We start from the raw sequence: 21,506 nt of genomic DNA, 5'->3' as shown, positions 1-21,506 counted from the left end.
TATTATATCAGTTAAATAATGTTTTGAGATTAAAATTAAGGCAGCTAATCAATTTGAGCTATTGATTGATTTATTTATTTATCTATCTTTTATTTATCTACATCTTAAAATACAGCCTAATTAACAGATGGATGAAAATTCGTAGAGAAAGAAATGAATCTCACTGAATTGATTGATCTTATAAAACAGATTAATAATACTTGATAAGACTGTAGCAACTATTCTCAACATTCTCATATTCTCAACATTTTTAAAACTACACGAATATGCAGCCTAAATAAACCTTAAAAAAATCAATACTTTACTTTGCAAAATTTCGTTGGAACTCGAAATCTGATATGAGATTTGAACATATTCCCCTGTGATTCTATCTTTCAAATCTTTATCAATAAGTAGGATCTTAAGAATAAGAGCTTCAAAATGAGTTCCCAATGCGATATTTTAAAAACAGCAAAACTTTTAAGATATGGCACCTACAAATTAAAGACACAATCAGTAATGTAATGATTACATTATGCAAATATCAAGTTTATATATTTGTAAACAGGCTCTTTGATACATGGGCCCCACTTTGACTACGCTTAGACTTTATTAGTTCTTTTAATGAAAAGTGAGCCCATAAGAGAATTGCTTATACCTGAATAGTAGTACACCATAGAGCATGTGTTTGTTCAACATTTTTATTCGATAATAGATTGAATGTGAGATCTTTTTTTGTTTTAAAATAGTTTCGTGATTGATTAAATAATAAGTATCTCGTTAAGAGTTTAGTGATTTATTTAAAGAAAAGAGCCATTTTTCATAGTTTTATGTGATAAAATTTTATTTTGGACAGTCTAGCTACGCAGTCCGTAACGCAGTCTAGCTACACTCATGCCTCACAAGGAAGCCATCGACCTAGTATATTATTTTAAATCTAGAGTAGAATTATTGATATTGATATATTGATATAATATAAATATTGAAATATTGGTAAATAGAGTAACATCAGTTTTTCAGTATCGAACAGGTCATTATTTTTTGAGAATTATTGAGATAATATGCTCCACTACAGGTTATTAGAAGTAGTATAGTAAGTATTTTTTAAAATTAAATTTCATTTTATAAGTGATCTATAGATTATAATACTAAGCCTTACTATATAACTCTTTTAATTTATTTAAGATGTAATGCAGTACCTACCTAAAACCGAAAGCTATTTCAAACATAAAACTATTAATATTAACATTAATTAATATTTTTATTTCTTGTAAAATTTAATAACACAATTAATAATTTAATTGTTTAATTTATTTGGAGAATTAACTAATTTAGTCTTTTATACTTTTGATAAGGAATTTTTTATTTCTTGAATAAAAATATTAAACATATAAATTCTTCTTCGAAGGAAGTCGGCAGTCATATATGTAATTACGGTCTGGAGAATATATAATAATGAACACAGTAGACCAGAATATCAAAAATATCAAAAACTGTGAAGAATACATCTTTTAGACAGAAAAGTTTTACACGAATGATGATTATAGGCAATTCTTTTATAAATTAAAAAACGAATCTTACCTTAAGAAGTCAATATCTAAATAACTTAATTGCAGACTTTTTCCATATTTTTCAGTATTATTCTTTTTTTTTGTTTTTAAATTAATGTGCTAGGAATTAGAAGATGGTCAACTCTTATGTCAAAAGTAGTTTAAGAATAATAAATTTCAGGTTTTTTTTAATTATTCAATCTTTGTGTTCAATAACATTAACTTATAAAAACAACAAGTAACTATTATTTTTCTAACATTTGTGATCATGCATGATATTTAATAAATAACAACAAATAATGTTAGAACCACAACTAATTTAACATTCCAGGAATTCTTCTAATTTCATACGCTTTTGGCAGAAAATTGTTAAAATAAAAAAAAAAATAATAAAAACTAAAACTACGAAAAAATTACAATGACTAATGAACCAATTAAAATTTTCTATTATTAAATTTAAACGAAATGAAACGTATGGTAAAGATAATTATTCACAAAATGTGTAAATTATAAAATTAAAGTTAATTAAACTTAGAATAAACCGAAAAAGGAATGTTTAAATTAACGAACATGTCGAAACGCAAAGAAGAGAAAGGAAGAAGAATTAACTTGAAGCACATTAGCCAGCTGCGGTATACTTACCGTGCTAACTTTACGAACTTTGGTAGCGGGTGCTGAAGTAGGTGCTGGTTGTCTTTGTATAACGCTCACCGACTCCGACTCCACTTCGACACTGCGTATCGACATTTTCTCCTTATTGTTGTCATCATTGCCCTTCTCACCGCCTACAAAGAGTTCATAACTAATACACGAATAGGTTGGACTCTTTGCTAGTTCTGGATGTAAGGCCGCTTCGGCTGCTTCCGCTGCATCGGCCGCTGCTTGTGCCGCCGCATTAGCACGTTCCTCTAACTTGGCAGCTTTCGCCGCCGCCGCTTCTTCTGCTTCCTATAAGAATATATTAATTTTGGGGGGATTTAAGACTACGGTGCACTTGGAAGGAAATTGAAAATAGAGTGCAATAAACTAAGAAGTGAAGCAAAAATTATAATTGTAATGACCTTATTTAGATCAAATTAATATAAATTATACTCAAGTGAGAGTATAAACTAAAAATAGATACAGAATTTAGAATAGTATAGAAACATAAAAACCGGAGTAAAGAAGGTTGATACTGTTTAAGTAGTCATTTCATATTTAATAATTTATATTTGGTATTTTATATTTTATATTTTTGACATTTATTACAACATTTACAACATTTAGATAGACACACAGTATAGTACACTTTCTTTAGTAATATCGTTTTTAATGAAGCTAAAATGTAAAAGCGAACAAATTTAGTAAATAAATATTTTCAATTAAATTTTCAATTTAATGCAAAATTAAAATTGAAAATATTTATTTGCATGCATGGTACTTACGCGAATTGCTTCCTCTTCGGCAGCCTCTTCTTCTTCGGCCTTCTTTTGCAATTCGTCATAAGACATGGCAACAATGGCCAAAATCAAATTCACAAGATAGAATGAACCTAGGAAGATGATGACTATAAAGAACAGCATATGCCATGGGCCAGCCGCTCTTAGGACTAATTGATATAAGTCCTCCCAGAAATCCTGAGTCATTAGACGAAAAGCCGAGAGGAAAGCCCAGCCGAACGAGTCGAAACTCGTATACCCGTAATTAGGATTTGGTCCAAAACCTTGTAGGCAGACATAATCGTCATCACATTGTCTGTAAAAAGTTGTGATTATGTGGAAGAAAGAAAGTAATTCAAATTTTTTAATATATTAAGCATTTTTCTAATTTAATGTAATTTATAGTTTTACCACTGAAATAAATTTATTTTCAGCATTTGCATTTACTTACCCTGCACCAGAGATATTACCACACAGAGGAAATGAAATACCATCATCCTCCGAATACCAATTACTGCTATTTTTGTTGTGGTAGTCCCAATTTTCATCTGTTAAATTTCCCCACGACCCATCGAGTGGAAATTTTTTAATGCACTTTTGTGTCAGAACACCCATGTAGATTTGCAGTCCCATTAGAGCGAACACAGAAAGCGAGAACATTGTTAAAATTATCACATCGCGCAGATTTTTTACGGATTCAATGACAGCACCGACAATGGTTTTTAAGCCTAAAATTATTTACAAAATCATTTTGTGGTTATTGAAATAGTGTTAGATATGTAATATTATTCAATTTATATTGATCTAGTAGTATGTTTACAGATCTTACTTCATGTGTTTAGCATCATAATTACCTGGCACAATGGCTACGGTTTTTAGAGCTCGCAGTACCCTAAATGTTCTCAAGGCAGCGAGATTACCTAAATCTATACCCATGGTCACATAACTACAGTCGCGAACATGTTAGAAAAGTATGAGAAAGGGTTCCATTATTAATAAAAACATTTATGAACAAAAGTTTTGAAGATGATATTGTGAAACTATGTTCACATATTTGGTATTATAATACAATATATAGTGTTAGATGTTTATGTACAAGTCTTGTTACATTATTATTGTTTGTTTGGTAAAATAAATTATACAATTTTTTTTAAATATAAATTAAAATGTTCTGATTTTAGGTGGCGGTTCAATAGTTAACATTATGAAAAACAAAAAAAAAGAGTATTGTTGATCATAATTGTTAGATTCCATCGGAATAAGATACTTTATGATAAAGTATCTGAGAAACTGAAGCATTAACTAATAATATGAAGTAAAATAGTTTTTGTATTAAAATACATATATATAAATAGTATCTGATCTTCTTTTGTTGTAATCTGGAGCCTGTATATGTCTAGGCTATATACATATGTCTATGTCTATATATATACACAATTATTATTATGAAACGCCAGATGGTAATACAATTTGAATAGAACTATTGTGCTAATTTTGATCCTTAACCATATTTATTTAGACATTTTATAAATTCTATCAGAGTTGGGTTTTTAAATTCTTTAATTTGTATGGAGCCATACTAGTATCTCCATAATAGAGTTAGTGTTTATTAGCCAACTCATCCTACGCCTTATTTAACAATCGAACATACAAGTCAAATATGGCTTTGTGTCAGTTGGATAATTAACACTGTCTCTAAATGTCAAATTTGGAAGGGTTCGGGTTTATCCCTTGGTTTTAAAAAATTATTTATTTATTTTTAAAATTATAAATTTTTTAAATAATTTTATAAATTTAAAAATAATTTAAAAATAGATAGAAATATTGTTGGTTTGATTCATTAGTGATTGAAACCTCTTTATTTTATTATTTTGTTATATATATTAGAAAAAACCGAAATTTTTTAAAAAGTTTTGATTAACAGGGAGAGAAATTAGCATTATTAAAGGATGTTGTAACGAATGGAGGTAACTGAAAGTAAAAGAAAGAATGTAAGACATGGGCCTAATATAAAGTCATTAGAAAAGAAATTTTTCGAAAAATAAAGCCATCCAAAATAAACAAAGAGTCTGCAACTACTTTTTCTTTGTAGCGTATAGTGCTCTATTCACATTCGAGCAATTCAAATTTTTCAGATAGTTTGAATATTGAAATATTCACTAATACTTCTATTAATTCGAATTATTCGAAAAGTTCGAGTTATTCTGTGATAGTTCGAATATCCATAAGATATTCCAATATTCCCTCAGAAAGTTTGAATATCAAATTAGTCGAACGAAGTGTACAGGTAAGGAATACAAAACTATGTAATTTAATTAAAAAAATATATAGTCCTATATTTAATATGAATATTCTAATCAGTTGGAATTATTCGAATAGTTCGAATTATTATATGGTAGTATCCTATGGTAAATAATATATAATCATATATTAAATATGAATATTTTAATCACTTCGAATTATTCGAAAAGTTCGAGTTATTCTGTGATAGTTCGAATATCCATAAGATATTCGAATATTCCCTCAGAAAGTGTAAATATCAAATTAGTCGAACGGAGTGTACAGCACTGGTAAGAAATACAAAACTATGTAATTTAATTAAATAAATATTTAGTCATATATTTAATATGAATATTAAATTCAGTTCGAATTATTCAAATAGTTCAAATTATTCTATGGTAATATTCTACGGTAAATAATAAATAATCATATATTAAATATGAATATTTTAATCAGTTTGAATTATTCGAATAGTTCGAATTATTCTGCAATAATTCGAAATCCATCGAATATTCGAATATTTCCTGAGGAGGTGTGAATATCAAATTAGACGAATAAAGTGAACAGTCCTAGTAAGGAATACAAAATATGTAATTGAATTAAGAAAAGTAGAATAAAACTTTGTCTTGCAGTTATCACCTTTCAAAAGTAGTTTCAACGGAAGTGCATTGAAATAATGAACCTTTAAGTAACCTTTGCATATTATTTTATTAATTATTATTCTATAAATAAGAATTGTGACACGTTTGTACGCTAATGATTATTCCATTAACATCAGTTCAGTTATTCTTACAGGTTTCCTAGCGTATTTCTTTGAAATACAATTAGTTGATTTTATTTCTTAAAATAAAAAGTAATTTAGTGTACAATTTTTATTAATGACATAGTTAAATTCAACCAACAAAAATGCCACAGGAAAGGACAATTAGATTCAATAAATCGTACGGGTGTGGTAAGTGTCCTGGTGTTGTTTGTTGTGCCATAGGTTTCCTTATAGACAGACGTACACTTGTTGGAAACAACGCAAATTTAGTAAAAAGTAAAAGTTCAAATGAAACTAAAATATCCAATATCGATTTATCTCGAGTCAATTATAGACACACATGTTCGCGTGCTTAGCTGTATTTATACTTGGTAATAATAAAACAATTTCTCAGGGAGTCCAGAAAAATAATTGGAACCACCACCGTTTTTCAAAAATGCCAATTAGCATGGAAAGTAATAAAATATGTCGAAAATATGTATTCAGAGTTGAAAAAAATTATTAATTATCACTAAAGTAAACAAATGAATGAGTTTGTTTTAGTAATTGCTTTTTGCTTATCTCATATGCAAATTACAATTTATACATTAAATAAAAAAAAATATAAATATAAATAAATAATATTAAATTTATATATTAAATTTTTTATAATACAGTTTTATAAAATATTATATTGCAACATTAAGAAAAAAATATAAATATTATTTAAGAAAAAGAAAATATTTTAAATGACACTACGATATTTATTAAAAAAATACACCAAACTAAATATTTTTATTTATGTTTTTATTTAATATATATTTGTTGCAGCTATTTATTTATTGATTATGTAGTTTTGTTTATTTTTATGATTAATATGTTAACTAATTGAGATAAATATTTGAAATAGTGAGTTTTATTATATACTATTATAATATGATGAAAAACTTATGTGATCTACTGATTTACACATAGGATATTAACAAGTAATGAGGATAGTAATTAATATGAGAAATAAAAATGTTTAAGAAACAACAACTGAAGAGAAAACAAAAATTATGTTATTTAATAAACTCACGCTAAAGCTATTACTACGAAGTCCAGCCAATTCCATGCATCTCTAAGATACGTAAACGGGCATAAAATGAAACCTCGTGCCATCACTTTAACAGCTGATTCAAATGTGTAGATTCCGGTGAATATCACCCTAAAAACGAATTTTGTTTTGTTCGTAATTGTTGTTGTAGGTCTGATACTAAACATTTATTTATGAATGAATACTTAATATAATTTGATCATAAACAAAATGAATGTACACCAGTAAGGTGCATAAAAAAAAATTTTAAATTTGAAAATAAATGGATTCATCATAACAGAGACGGACATTTTCAGTAAAATACTTGACTTAGTATAATCTACAAATAGATTTTTATAAAATTAATATATATTAATATATTTAATTAATATATTTTAAATTAGGTTTTAATATTGACATGTATTAAATACAACACAAATATAACTTAGACCCGACTTCATATCATGTTAATTCACACGATTTAATAGACGCATATAACATATTTTAACTTTAAAATCCAAACATGATATTTTCACATCTATAAATACCAGTATTATTTTAGAATGATCAGCCATAAACACATTTCAGGTTTTTATAAAAAGGAATTACTTTACCACGGTTTTTAACGGATACCCACACATCATAACTAAAAGGTCGATTTACGATTGATTGATATATATGTGTAAACAACGATTGTTTTTTAAACATTAGAAGTTTAAATCAAAAATTAATAACATGAAGATGGTAACCATAAATAAACCTTTCTGTTTCAAGTTCCGTTAAGGCTTATTTTGTTTATATAAATACTTATAACACACACTACGTAATAATCGAAGCTATTAATTATAAAAGCTAAGAAATAGGCACATAAGCAGGATTACATCGATTAAAAATATGGAAAAATCCATTGCCAGCAATATCAATTACCTTCAACGTACCATATTGCTAAAATCGTGGAAGCGACTCAAGATTTGAAACCACAAAATTTCTACCTTGAGACTACTCTAAAATCGTACTATTTAAAACATTTCTTAAAACGTAGGTATATGCAGACAATCTCAAGTACATCGTGGAATATATGAACTATACATGTTGTACATGACCCTGAAAAGACTGTTTAATTGTACAAGCATTCAAAGAAGGTGCCCTATGCAAATGAAATATAGATAGAACTATTAAACTGTTTTACTTTGAACTTATATTCGAAACTATATACCGCAAATCTATTTATATAGATAGAAGTACCGATACAATAGAAAGCTGATATGATTAAAAAGGCAATCGATTTAAACAATAACTGATATACAGAAGCACAAAGTGCATACTTTTAGAATATATCGAAACTTTGACAGCATGGAATATAATGCCTCGTACTTTTCTTCATAATACTATATGCCATTACGTCAGAAACCAATGGAGAGTTACGAGCATGAATTCAATGAAGGCTGTTCTAGCCTTCGGTTGATTTTGGCGTAATCAAACATTATTTGCTTTATAACATCAAACATAGAAGACGTGGAATTCAAGCTACACGCAAAAATTGTTAGTCTAGATGTAAACACGAAGAAGACGGAAATGATCTGCTCGAAAATGTCTAATACAATATATCTAGTTAAACAAAATTATGGAAAAAACCTATTTATGGAAGATGAAGAAGAATAATGGCAACTGTAAATCATAGTAACTGAATTGTTCTTAGTGGAAGAAGATATGAAAGTCAGAATTAACAATTCATTTCACACGTTTCATAAATTAAACAAGATTTAGATCGTACATATGGATGGATCAACATATGGGTTAAAGTCTCCATAATAACCAAAATAGGCGATATGAAAGTAGATAACTCAGATTTAACAAGATATTTAACACTTTATATACAAGATAGAAATGAATATATATATCAAAACTATTATCACTATAATAATGAAAATAACAAGTGTGAAAATAGATGTAGAGACCAAGGTTAAAAAGGGATACGTATATCACGCATTTTATCAATTGGATACTAACCGGATCGTACTAACTTCTTCTGAGCAAAGCTTCGTATGTTGAAACGGAATTTTTAATTAGGGCAACTTTTTTGATGTGGCACGTAGAAAGTTATCAGAAAGAAAGATTTTAGAAAGATTTTAAAATTGCATTCGTAACATAAAAGTGATAAATTTATGTGAATATATGAAAGCAATTAATTGACTTAAATATTGGAAACACGAATGGATGAAACGTGGGAAATACAGACACCAATATAAAGCAGTAGTCCTACTGTATAACCCATATATAATAAGAGCATGAGGTAATCTTAGAAGAACTTGGTTTTCAACAATCATAAAAGAATGCAATTGATCATAATAATATATATAGTATATATAAAATGAATTAAATAGAACTTAAGTCGTGCTCTGAATAAAAACGACATTAGTTCTAAATGAATTATTAGATGAACAATTATACCAACGTATTAATCTCTCAGGGGAATAGAAATATGATAATATCGATGTCAATACATAATTTTGAAAGTAATTATTTTAGAAATTTTAATCCGTCTCTGTTATTTATATTTTGAATGTAATTAACCACAAATTACTCTTAAAAAGCAGTTAAAAATTTAAACAATACAAACTCTTCCATAATGTGATAAATAATTTTGTGTGTATCAGAACCACACAATTTATATAAATATATATACAATTTATATAATAAAGTTGCTTTACTTTTATTTTTAAATATTTTTACTGAATATATCATTTATGTTCTTATCATTTTATATTTTATGTAAATATTAAAATTTAAGCAGTAATTTTTAATTCATTTTACATTGAATTACATATACTATAGTAATAAGTATAGTAAATTCATGTATAATATAATATTATTGTATAAAATAAAAATTTGGAAAATACTTAGAGTGGCTATATAACTTTAATTCTTATATATAAAAATATAATTTTACTAAATTCAGCAAGTTAAAAATGTTTTATTTTTATATATTATAAAAGTCGTAACATCTAAATGTTTTATATAAAACCAAAATTGTTTGTGGCGTACGTAATACAATAGAAAAATCTATGTCACTTTAATTTTTTATGTTCTAGCATTTATATATATATTAGTTATAAGATATTTAGATATCGTTTAATATGCTACATTGTGGAAGAGTAAAGTGTATATGATAATTTCTTAATGATGACACATTTCGAAACATTACTTTACATAAATAAGCAACTTCATAAGTTAATACGATATTAAAGGGTTAATACTTGTTCAGCTGATTAAATAATTATCAATATTTAACAATATTTGAAACTTACAATACATAAATACACAAATATTAATAAAATCTACTTAACAACTCAATATTTGTATAAAGTTTTCACGATAATGAGTATGATAAACTCTGCTGAGATTTTTGTGCTTCGATTCACTAAGTTTTTTTTTTTTATTAGAAAATATTCATTAAAAGTTTTTATAGTTAGAAAAATTATATTGCTTTTAGTGCAGCTTGAATAAAAAAAATATTAAAATATTTAATAAAATGTCTCCATTAAATATTAAATTATTTGAAGATTAACATATTCAATTTGATTGATTGTAATCACGTTTGCAAAGCAAATATAATATGTATTTATATATAATATATATAATATATTATATTACAATAAAATATATATACATATATAATATTATTGCAATCGCTTTAATTTTTGACCTAAAATATTTTTTTTTAAATTTTTTGATTTTATAAATGTGTTTTTATTTATATAAAGGGATATAAATATAGTATTGTTGCAATTACTTCAATTTTAGGCCGACGACATATTTTTTAAATATTCTTTTTGTTTCAAAAGTTCAATTTTATTTATATGTAAGAATATATATATATAGTATTATTGCAATCACTTTAATTTTAGGTCAAAGGTATATTTATTAAATATTTTTTTTGTTTCAAGAATTTAATTTTATTTATATGTGAATATTTTGTTTTATTTATTTTTGTTCTATAAGTATTGCATTTTCTTATTATAATATGAAATATTTTCAATATCACTTATATTTGATATTAAATATTTGACACGCAATCATTTAAATCTATTCAATTTGCATGAGAAACTTGACTGGAGAATTGCTCATGTATGGAATTAAATACCAGAAACTTGCAAATAGTTCTGTAGCCTTTTATGGAAAATAATAGAAAATTCTGCCTTCAATGAAATCATGTAGTGAATTCTGCTCACGTTTGTTTGTCAATGTCAATTTGTTAGCTTCTATGATGGAATATGTTCTGTATTATGCTAGTTTTGTACATACACTACGAACAGATGTCCTTCAATTATGATTCTTTGTATTGTTCATACTTTCACAGACATTTTGTAGAATACTAACAGCCGTAGCCGGAAATTGTGCTCTAAGACATACACAAACGGTGACAGTTGCATTTTCAGTTTTAAGCACAAAGTAGATTTAACCTACATTTCAAATGTAAGATGTTTTTAGGCCCACATAAACACGTACAAAGGCATTAGTTACCAGAAAACAGCTATTAACTTCAATGACAATTGTAGGTATGTCATTCCTTTATCTACCTTTGTAGGCATATTTCAAATATTGCCATATATTGTACACTTTAATCTGAGACAATTTATTTTTTTTTGCCTTATGCTTTGTAAGATTTTTCTTCTTATTTTTCTTTAAAATATTTTCCCATACACTTCCGAGCATCATAGTCAGCATAACTCGACATAGCATAGCATAGATAGTGTTTGTTGGTCTGTATTTGTGGGCTAAGGTGGGTGCCTGACCTAGGCCTCAATCTCCTGAAGGGCACTTGAATTTCTATTATAAAATGCCGCGCACTAATTGCGGCCATTTTGGCTTCTCTAGTCACAAAAATTGCTGGCACACATTATTTATGTGGGACTATTTGCACTTGTATCTGCTCTGCTCGTCTTTCAATGGGTGTGGAGGTGAACTGTTATTGTTGTTTGTGTTACAAGTTCACCGAGGCGTGTAGGCGATTTCAAGTTCAAGATGTTACAAGTGTGTTTGCTGATGAATGAAAAAAAAAACACTTGCAATTTTGCTTTAGTAATTTTATTGTAGCCATTTTGCTGCTTTTTTCACAGGATATTGGTTTTACTTTAGGAATTTCTTCTGCTGCTTCTTCATGACAGTCGGAGAGGGTGCTTCATTCTGATACCAAATCTACGATGACAATTTTGATATCAGCTAAAAAAATGACGTAACTCTCGCATCCTTTTAACTAATTACTTTACATTATCTAATTTATATTTTCAACTACGTTGCTAAGTATAGTATTTATTTAGTATTGCTAATAGATTTTTACAATTTTATTTAAGAGTATTCATGTTTTATTTATAGAATATCTTTAAAGGTAGTTCGTGTGTATTATTAATAACTTTTTGCAGCTAAGTAAGTTTGTAAATCGAAACACATTATTTTAACAAGTTATTTAACTTTAAAGGACAGATTCTATTTAATTTAAAAATCATTTACATGTTTTATTGTGTTGGTGTTCAACTAATCTAAAGTGTATATATGTAATTGTCTCGAAGGCTACAAGTAAGATAATAAACTAATACAGAGAACTATTTGATATATATAAATACTAACATGATGTACATATTAAAACTAATAAAAAATTACTAATTATATTTTAGTAATGTTATGTTAATAAATGATAATAATAATAGAATATACTGGGTCTTGGATTTCAGCGCAGTGGTGCAGTAGTCTAGTTTAATAATAACAAATTACTATTTACATTTTAGTAATATTATGTTAATAATCAATAATGATAGAATAGATAGGGTCCTAGATTACAGCGGTGTGGAACACTGCCAACAATGTCTTTCGAACAGAAGACCCCGAATACTCCACCGCCAAAATGTCACTTTTCTTAATATTATGTTATTAATACGTATACAATATTAATATTACATATAGTATATATAAAAAATTATACTGAAACAATTTTCCAATAATGAAAAAGTTAAATTTAGTATTTCATAAGATCACACTTCCCACACACATAAGCTACAGCAGGAGCTCTCTAAGCGGACATCGACAGTGTCAGCCTTTAAAAGTAAAAATATATATGGTGAATGTTTCTTAGCGGGACTTAAGGTACTTTGTCCCCCCAATGAATGTCGAAATATCATTATTAAAATGATATTTAAATAATGATTTTTGCTACATTTATTGCAAAAAAATATTAAAAAATTGGATTGATTTAATGGATCATTTAACTATTTGTCAGGCGGACATATAATTGACATATTTAAAAAATAAATGTCACGAAACTATCTACAAGATAATAAAAAAAATTTCATTTTAATAATGATTCTATCTTGCATTGTCATTTTAAGTTCTCATGCAGCTAAAAAATACCTTATGTATAATTTAGGGGTCTCCTATATCATTCTATGTATGTGTAAGAGAATTTGCCTAACGTAGAGTGAGGGTGCATATTGAGTAAGTTCATACTGGTGATCCTAAGAAGTGAGAGGATGTGATAAAATAAAACCTTTATTCACATGCATATATAATTATATCATATTTTTGAATTAATAAAATGTGATCATAGTTTTTTAATCTTAACTATTTTTATTAAGATAATTTAAACTTTATAATATATAAAAATCATATGGAAAAAAGTACTCGTTCAATTTGAAAGTATCATATTAATTGTCATTTATTGCAATAAATGGATTTATTATGGACGCATTCTGCATTTATAGGCAGAATTGTTGCCAGAGACAAATATTTGTTACATGAAAAGGATCAACAACAGAAGAGTCGTAACGACTCGTATTTTTACTTTTATATTAAATATTATGAACATCATAACCTTAATAATAAACATATATTTATAGAAATTGCTTTTAAATAGTGATAGCAAAAACTACAAAAGTGATCATATACGAATTATTTCTGATTTTATTATGATATTATATAATATACATCTCACCTATGATATATTAAATGCACCGAATGCATAAGTTTATAATTATAAAGCTTTGTAAATGAAAAAATATAAAAGCCTTTGAAAAGTGTTCAGTTTTGTAATTTAAGGTTTAATTCAAATCGCATTATACCACCTCGTTTTCTATTTCATTAAAACTACACTGATATTTTGGGATTGTTACTAAGTTGGAATGAGTAAAAAATGTAGAATTCTCTATAAAATAGATAATTATATTCTTTGACAGCTCGACGAGCAGAATCAGTCTATACATCTATGTGTGTCTAAAATTGTTTCATTAAAGCAATAAACCTTTTAAGAAAGACTATTTATAAATCGAGGAAAATTATATTTAAGATAGATTAAATAATTAAGAAAAAAAGTGGAAAAAAGGGAATTTCGTGTGCTGATTAAGCATTACTTTTCACGCAAAAAATCCATCACTGAAACTAAGGAAAGACTTGATAAATACTACGGGGACTCGACACCATCAATTTCAATGGTTAAGAAATGGTTTACAGAGTTCCGTTGTGAACGTATTAGCACTAGAGACGTCGAACGTTCAGGTCGCCCAAAAGAAGTGATCATAACGGAAATCGTCGATAAAATCCATGAAATGATATTGGATGATCGGAGAATGAAAGTGCGTGAGTTGACTTTCTGTGCTGTAGGTATCTCATCTGAAATGGTACATCATATTTTACACAAATATTTGGATATGAAAAAACTCTCCGCGATATGGGTGCCGCGATTGCTCACACTCGACAATCGTGTGACCAATTCAAAAGAGTGTTTAGCGATGTTCAGCCGTAAGCCGAACGAGTTTTTGCGCCGTTTTGTAACTGTGGACGAAACATGGATCCATCACAACACGCCATAGACCAAGGAACAATCGAAACAGTGGGTTGCTAGGGATGAACGTGGACCAAAGAAGACCAAATAGAGTCTGTCAGCCAACAAGGTTATGGCCACAGTTTTTTGGAATGCAAGCGGTGTCATTCTCATCGATTACCTCGAGAAAGGTAAAACGACTACCGGCGAATATTATTCAAAGCTTTTGAACAGATTCGACGTTGATTTGAAGCAAAAACGGCCGCATTTGGTAAAGAAGGAAGTGCTGTTTCATCAAGACAATGCACGTGTGCACACTTGATCGCCAAAATCCACGAATTGGGATACGAACTGCTATCCCATCCAACATATTCTCCAGATTTAGTCCCCTGCGTCTATTTTCTGTTTCCAAACCTAAAGTTTTGGCTGGGCGGTAAGAGATTTGAGTCGAATGAAGAAGTCATTACCGAAACAAACGCGTATTTTGAGAACTTTGAGGAAAGCTATTATTTGCAGGGAACAAAAAAATTAGAAAAACGCTGGACTAAATGTATCGAACTAAAAGGTGATTATGTAGAAAAATAAAATATTTATTTACGGAAAAAATTTGTTTTATTCAAAAAGTCACTGACTTATCAAACCGCCCTGGTAATTACTCTAAAACGATTTGGAACAATAAGGAATATTCGATGTCTCTTACAAGGACGGGTAGTAATGGTTTTTGAAAATATGATATCGTAAAGCTAGATTAATATAGCGTATTATTATATATCGTATCGTATACCGAAAGTAATATAATGGAAACAAATAATTTTATATTCAGCTCTTGAAAATAAGCTTTAACTTAACTCGAAAACTTCAATTTAATATGTGTGGTATACTTTTATTTACTTAACTACTTATTGATAATAAAAATAATCGCTCCTGTATTTATTAATTTATATTTTAATTAAGGACCGGTGGTGTTCGATAGAGGTACATAAATTAGCGATTTAGAAACCCTGTGATGTACTAAACACTTATTTTTCTTTTTTACTGAAATAGATGATAATATCTTTTTAAAAAAAATCAGTAATGAAAATTGTTTGTATATTTAGAAAATTAAATGGAGAATCTTCTATAAGCTATATGTAATTACACTTTGGCACTTTTATAAATTATTATATCTTACGTACTCTTTTTGATTAATGATTCAAAAGAAAGTAAAATTAAAAAAAAATTATAATTATGTTAATTGAAATATTGTTTTTAGTTATCAACAAAATACTAGTAACTTAATATTATACGTATGAGTAAAATTAAAACAAATTATAATTATGTTAATTAATATTTAATAACAAAAATATTGGTTATTTTTGTTTAATATCAACAAAACCCTAGTAACCTATGAGTAAAATTAAAAAAAAAAAAATTATGTTAATTAATATTTAATATCGAAAATATTGATTATTTTTGTTCAAATCAACAGAACACTAGTAACTTAACTTTATATTTAATCACGCTCTAGATTAAAAAAAAAATATTTTACTTTATTATTATTTATTCTATATTTATTTATTTATTTGTTTTAATTGTTTAATTGATAAAAATTAATTTTGAAGTTAACTAAGAATAAGGAATGGGACTGCTAGGTCCTTCGTTCTGATATTATTATTCTATGTTATTTTTTTTAATGTGTATGAAAAACAAATTAATGAATTTCAGGTATATTATATATAAATATGATTTTTTAAGTTGCAAAATAAATAATCGTTTGTATATTAAAAATGAATGGTTATTAATACTTTAAATACAAAATAAAAAAGAAATTATAGTTACTCTTACTCAAAGCTTCGAGACATTGTGTGTTTAGTGTTTGATAACATTTCTAAAATTAGTGTAATTTTATATATTACTATTATAAATTACAAATTTTCTCTACTGTAATAAAAACTTTACGATATACATGATATATATATGTATATGTATACGAATATACATTATATTAAATATTACTATATGATATTAACAGAGCTAAGGTTAAATATAAAACTACATAATATTTGTTAACATTATGGGATTGTTTTATTACATTAAATGGTTACTTTTTCAAATATTAACTATATATATAAAATATTATAAATATTGTAATATTGCTATATTTGTACAACTACGTCATTATTGTTTATCAAAATAAATCTATATATTTTATTATTTTTCACTACTGAATAAACAACTGTTTACTTAAAAATTTTAGTAGGTAAATATTATACTAATCAATAAATTTTTATCATTTGATTTTTATACATAATTTAGTAATATGCTAAGCTATATGAAGTGTATGTAAATATTCTATAAAAGGTTATATATTTAATTAATTGACTATTATTCTAAAGTTAATATTTATATAACAAACCATTGTAGTTTCAATGAGTGTTTCAATAGTTTTACTTAATCAATTATTTTACAGTAAATTTACAGAATTTCACATTGCTCTCACAGCAAATTTGAAACAAATTTTTAATGAAAAATGAGATAAAATTACAAGAATGAGTATACGAGAACTGTAAGAAGTATCTAACACGACTTAAGCATGAAATTGTATCTCAACGGTCGTGCATTGATTAGTTGAATTTCATTAATTTGTGATGACTATTGAATGACTTTTTTGATATGAGCTAATGTTAAGAATTTTGTTAAAGTATGTGCACTAGTGGCACTAGTTAGTATTAAAATAAAGTTTATATTAAGTAAATGCATTTATATTAATTTACAAATTGCTCATTAACAAATTTACCTTATTTATTGCATTTTGGTAACAAATTTATTATAGGCTTTTCTCTTAAAAACGAAACGACTTTTAAAGAAACTTTTCGTTATTTGTTAACAAAAACTTTAAGATTTAAAAATACTTTGGTTTGTTTTAGGTGTAAAAAAATGTAATAAAACTTTAGTAAATTACGCATAAAAATATATTTTCCTAAATACCATTTAATATATATTTTAAAAACAAATCAATATATTATATGTTTATATAGTTCTGTTGAATATATATTTATATTTATGTATACATCGAAAAAAGGCAATAATAAATGTAAGTACATTTGGAAATAATTATAAATATTTTTATGCAAAGAAAAATAAAAAAATATATATATTTATCTAATTATTGTTGGATTACAAATGAGGATTAAATTAGATTGGGTGTACTTACTCAGTGGATTCAACTGTGGGCGTTGTCGGCATTATCATCAGAATACAGTTAACAAGAATTGTGGTGATGATGAATAACGAAAATAACGGATGAACTAAAATGTAAATGGCTACACGACGTATGGGATTAAATGGATCGAGCAACCACATTGCTTTTGATGCAGAAAAGCGAAAAATATCTTTTCCTTTACTTATTACTACAAACGTCTGAAAATATTAAGAAAAAATATTTTTAATTTATTAACGTATGTATTTAATAAATTATTATAGCTTGCTTTAAAAAAGCTTCCTGAAAGTGAACTTTGTGGAAATAGTTTATAATTAAAGAGGTCTTTTTATATAGAGATTTTCTTGACTTTTTGTAATATTTCAAATATAAATCAGTATTATCAATTTTTAAGTTTCCAGACCTTAACTTATAGACTAAACATGGTTAACTGCAGGTTTACATTCTATGGTTACATGATAGTAATTTCGGGTGTATAAATTAGAATTTCGGGCTCAACTAAATAAAATTGCTTACCGAACTATTAAGACATAATATAGTAATTTTTCCTCACAAAAGAAAAGAATTAATGTATAGGACGTAATAAAGAAGCCATACAGCTACGTTCAATAGTACCTGTAATAATATAATATGACAATATGGAGCAAAACTTTTTTAATAATTATAACAAAGAAAGGAAAATTTCAGTATCAAAATATCACTAGTATTATTCTAACAAAAAATTGAAGAAGGAGAACAAACCTAATAACCTGAAAGGAAATTAAAAATTTATCTCTGCTGTCAGTATGTCCACATACAGAATGCAATGTAGAATAGTAGTCTAATAGTAGAAATCTGAAAGGAAAATTCCAAAGTAAGTCGCGATTATCAGTATCAATACACGCAGAAGGTAGTGAAGAATAATCTAAATTTATGGAGTTTTCTTTTAGTAATTCTGGATGCAATCTAGATTTACTCTCGATCTGTTAAAATTTAGTGCCCAATTAAACATTTTTGTAGTAGTGTTAGTAGAGATTTATATTTTTCCTTAAATCTATATATCAAATCACACTTCATATCATATAAAACAGCTGTTAATTTCAGGATAATCTTGCTACTCTGGCAAAATATCTAGAGTGTTATAGAATAATCTCAAGTGTTTTACATTTTGCCTAAGATTCACTAAAAAAAATGCAATAAAAATGCTTTAAAAGAGTATCTCGATTGAAAAAACTACCTCAGATTTACCAATCAAAGACGCTATTAGTCTCTACAATAAATAAGTCGACTTTGAGATGTAGAAAATAGGATTGTTAGTTATAACGGAAACCATTAAACGCCGGAAAATTATTCATCATGACCTATAAATAAGTATTCACTAAAATTTTTGAACTTAATCTTTAAATAGCTAGTTATTCAGTCTGCAGCAAAGTATTATCGTTCACACGTAGACTAGAAATTTAAAAACTTATACATTAAAGTAAAGAGTATTAAGTTAAGATAGTGTTACTCTTTTACTTATACGAAATAAGTCATATAAAATAAACAAATGTAACATATATGGTCCTAGAAAACATCTCACTAAAGTTGAATTATTTAAATAAATTATAATCCATTGTGTCTATAAAATGAACTTTGACTAGAAAGCACGTGCATATTAAACTTCTTAACTGGAGGCCTATTTTGCGGTTAGCATACACATGATATGTACACATCTTCTGAACATCTGGAAAGAATACATCTTAAACTAACCAAAGTGTTTAAATTGTAGTAGATAAGACACATTTTTCATACATATCATATGCGCAGTCATATATGGGAACTATATTTGATATAAAGTTACTTATAGTGGTAACTATAATTTGACACCACATATTCACAATAAATACATAAATAGTAATAGTATAATAATAATGTATACTATATGGGTGTTTGTCAAATAAGGCAATTAATAAAAGACGCGGGTATTGAGTTTTCTCAGCAGATAGTAAAGTTAGAAATATTACAAATAAGTATGTATAATAATGAGTACAAAACGGCAATGATAAAGAATAATTTTAGTAGATGATACCTAATTCCAGTCCCAGAACAGAATCCAAAAGCCAGTTTCTATTTATGTATGAAAATAGTATTGGTTAGAAAATATAAATTAGTATATCAATTGAGCTTATATCTAAATGTAATTTAGATATAATTACAACTTAACTAAAAGGTATTTAGGTGAAGTATACACTAAAAACAAAAAAGTTTTGGTTTTAATAGCTTAACCTCAGAATAAAAACCAGATTTTTTATTATTTACTTTAGAAGTGAACTGCAGAATAAAAATGCCTATACATGTACAGAAAAATACGCGAACACAAGTGTCAAACGCTTAATCCCATTTCTATTATGGAAGAGATTTTGACTCAAGAAGTTAAAAACTAATGAAACCATTGGTGGAAGACGCAATTGGAGTGAACTACTTAAACAAAGTATAACACAACTATAAAATTAAATAACGAGAAAACACTTATAAAGAAGAACTTTAAATAGTTTATACATTGATTTTAAATTTAACCTTAATTTTACAAGTACAGTTTTGAAGTAATCAGAATATCTCCACAAAAAAGCAAAAAATTTATAAATGAGAATTTCACAAAGGTATTTTATTATAACAGTATACAACACTATAACTATAATATATTTCCCAATGACAGTATGACTCATAATTAAATAAAGACACTTCGGTTATATCTTATTCAGTATTAGCAATATTAGTAAAACTATTAATTGCGGAAAATTTTTTTATATATATAACATAAATTATATGTTATATTATATATTATATATAAACGATATATTTTTAGATAGTTATGTGAAGATCCATATGCTTCATTTCAAATATATTATATAAAAACAGCGAAGATGAGGTGTATACTTATTCCGAAAGATGTCCTTAACGTAGTGAAAGTTTGAGTACTGTGGTAAGTAAACGTAGAGGAAGAAAGACAATAGGATGAATCCTTATGGATATAGCACAACTATGTACCAACTTTAAAGAAAACATGTTACTTAAAACGAAAAAATACAATCCTTCGTTAGCGTAAGAGGAACGAAGTGATATATTTCTTTTAAATGTTTATTATATACTTCAGTTTTTTTTATTTATAAAAATTATTTTTACTACAATCACGCTAAGAAGGTTTGTATATTAATGTGTGTTTTTTTATTTTAACTTAAGAATTTTTTTCACATTTAAAATACTTATTCAAAAGTTTCAGTAATTTCACAGTAATTTTTTGTGCAAGAAAAACAGAATGACTTTTTTTTTTTGGTGCAGTAAGCTGGCACTTTTTTTGTTTTATTTCTTTATTTAATTCTGTTTTATTTATTTCTTTGTTTGGTACAGTTGACTGTTTTCTGTTCCTATTTACATTTGCGTAAAGTTTAATAGAAATGGAGATTATTTCATTATATTCATTAAATTTAGTAA

General features: G+C 26.8%; 1 protein-coding gene across 6 annotated transcripts in view; it reads right to left on the bottom strand.

The window, feature by feature from the left end:
• Positions 1–21,506, bottom strand: part of LOC119669378 (sodium channel protein para) — a gene marked incomplete at its 3' end in the record, with an annotated part of 79,206 nt that overhangs the window by 34,996 nt on the left and 22,704 nt on the right. For all 6 annotated transcript variants that reach the window (XM_038079237.1, XM_038079241.1, XM_038079238.1 and 3 more), the window contains 6 exon segments: positions 2,172–2,477; positions 2,954–3,263; positions 3,399–3,675; positions 3,802–3,893; positions 7,048–7,176; positions 18,048–18,253. In XM_038079237.1, coding sequence (XP_037935165.1) covers positions 2,172–2,477; positions 2,954–3,263; positions 3,399–3,675; positions 3,802–3,893; positions 7,048–7,176; positions 18,048–18,253 — 1,320 coding nt within the window.

Source organism: Teleopsis dalmanni, chromosome 1 (assembly GCF_002237135.1).
Source record: "Teleopsis dalmanni isolate 2A chromosome 1, ASM223713v2, whole genome shotgun sequence".
NCBI lineage: Eukaryota > Metazoa > Arthropoda > Insecta > Diptera > Diopsidae > Teleopsis > Teleopsis dalmanni.
Note: the sequence above shows the minus strand (reverse complement) of the source record. Positions and strands in the feature narration are given on the sequence as shown.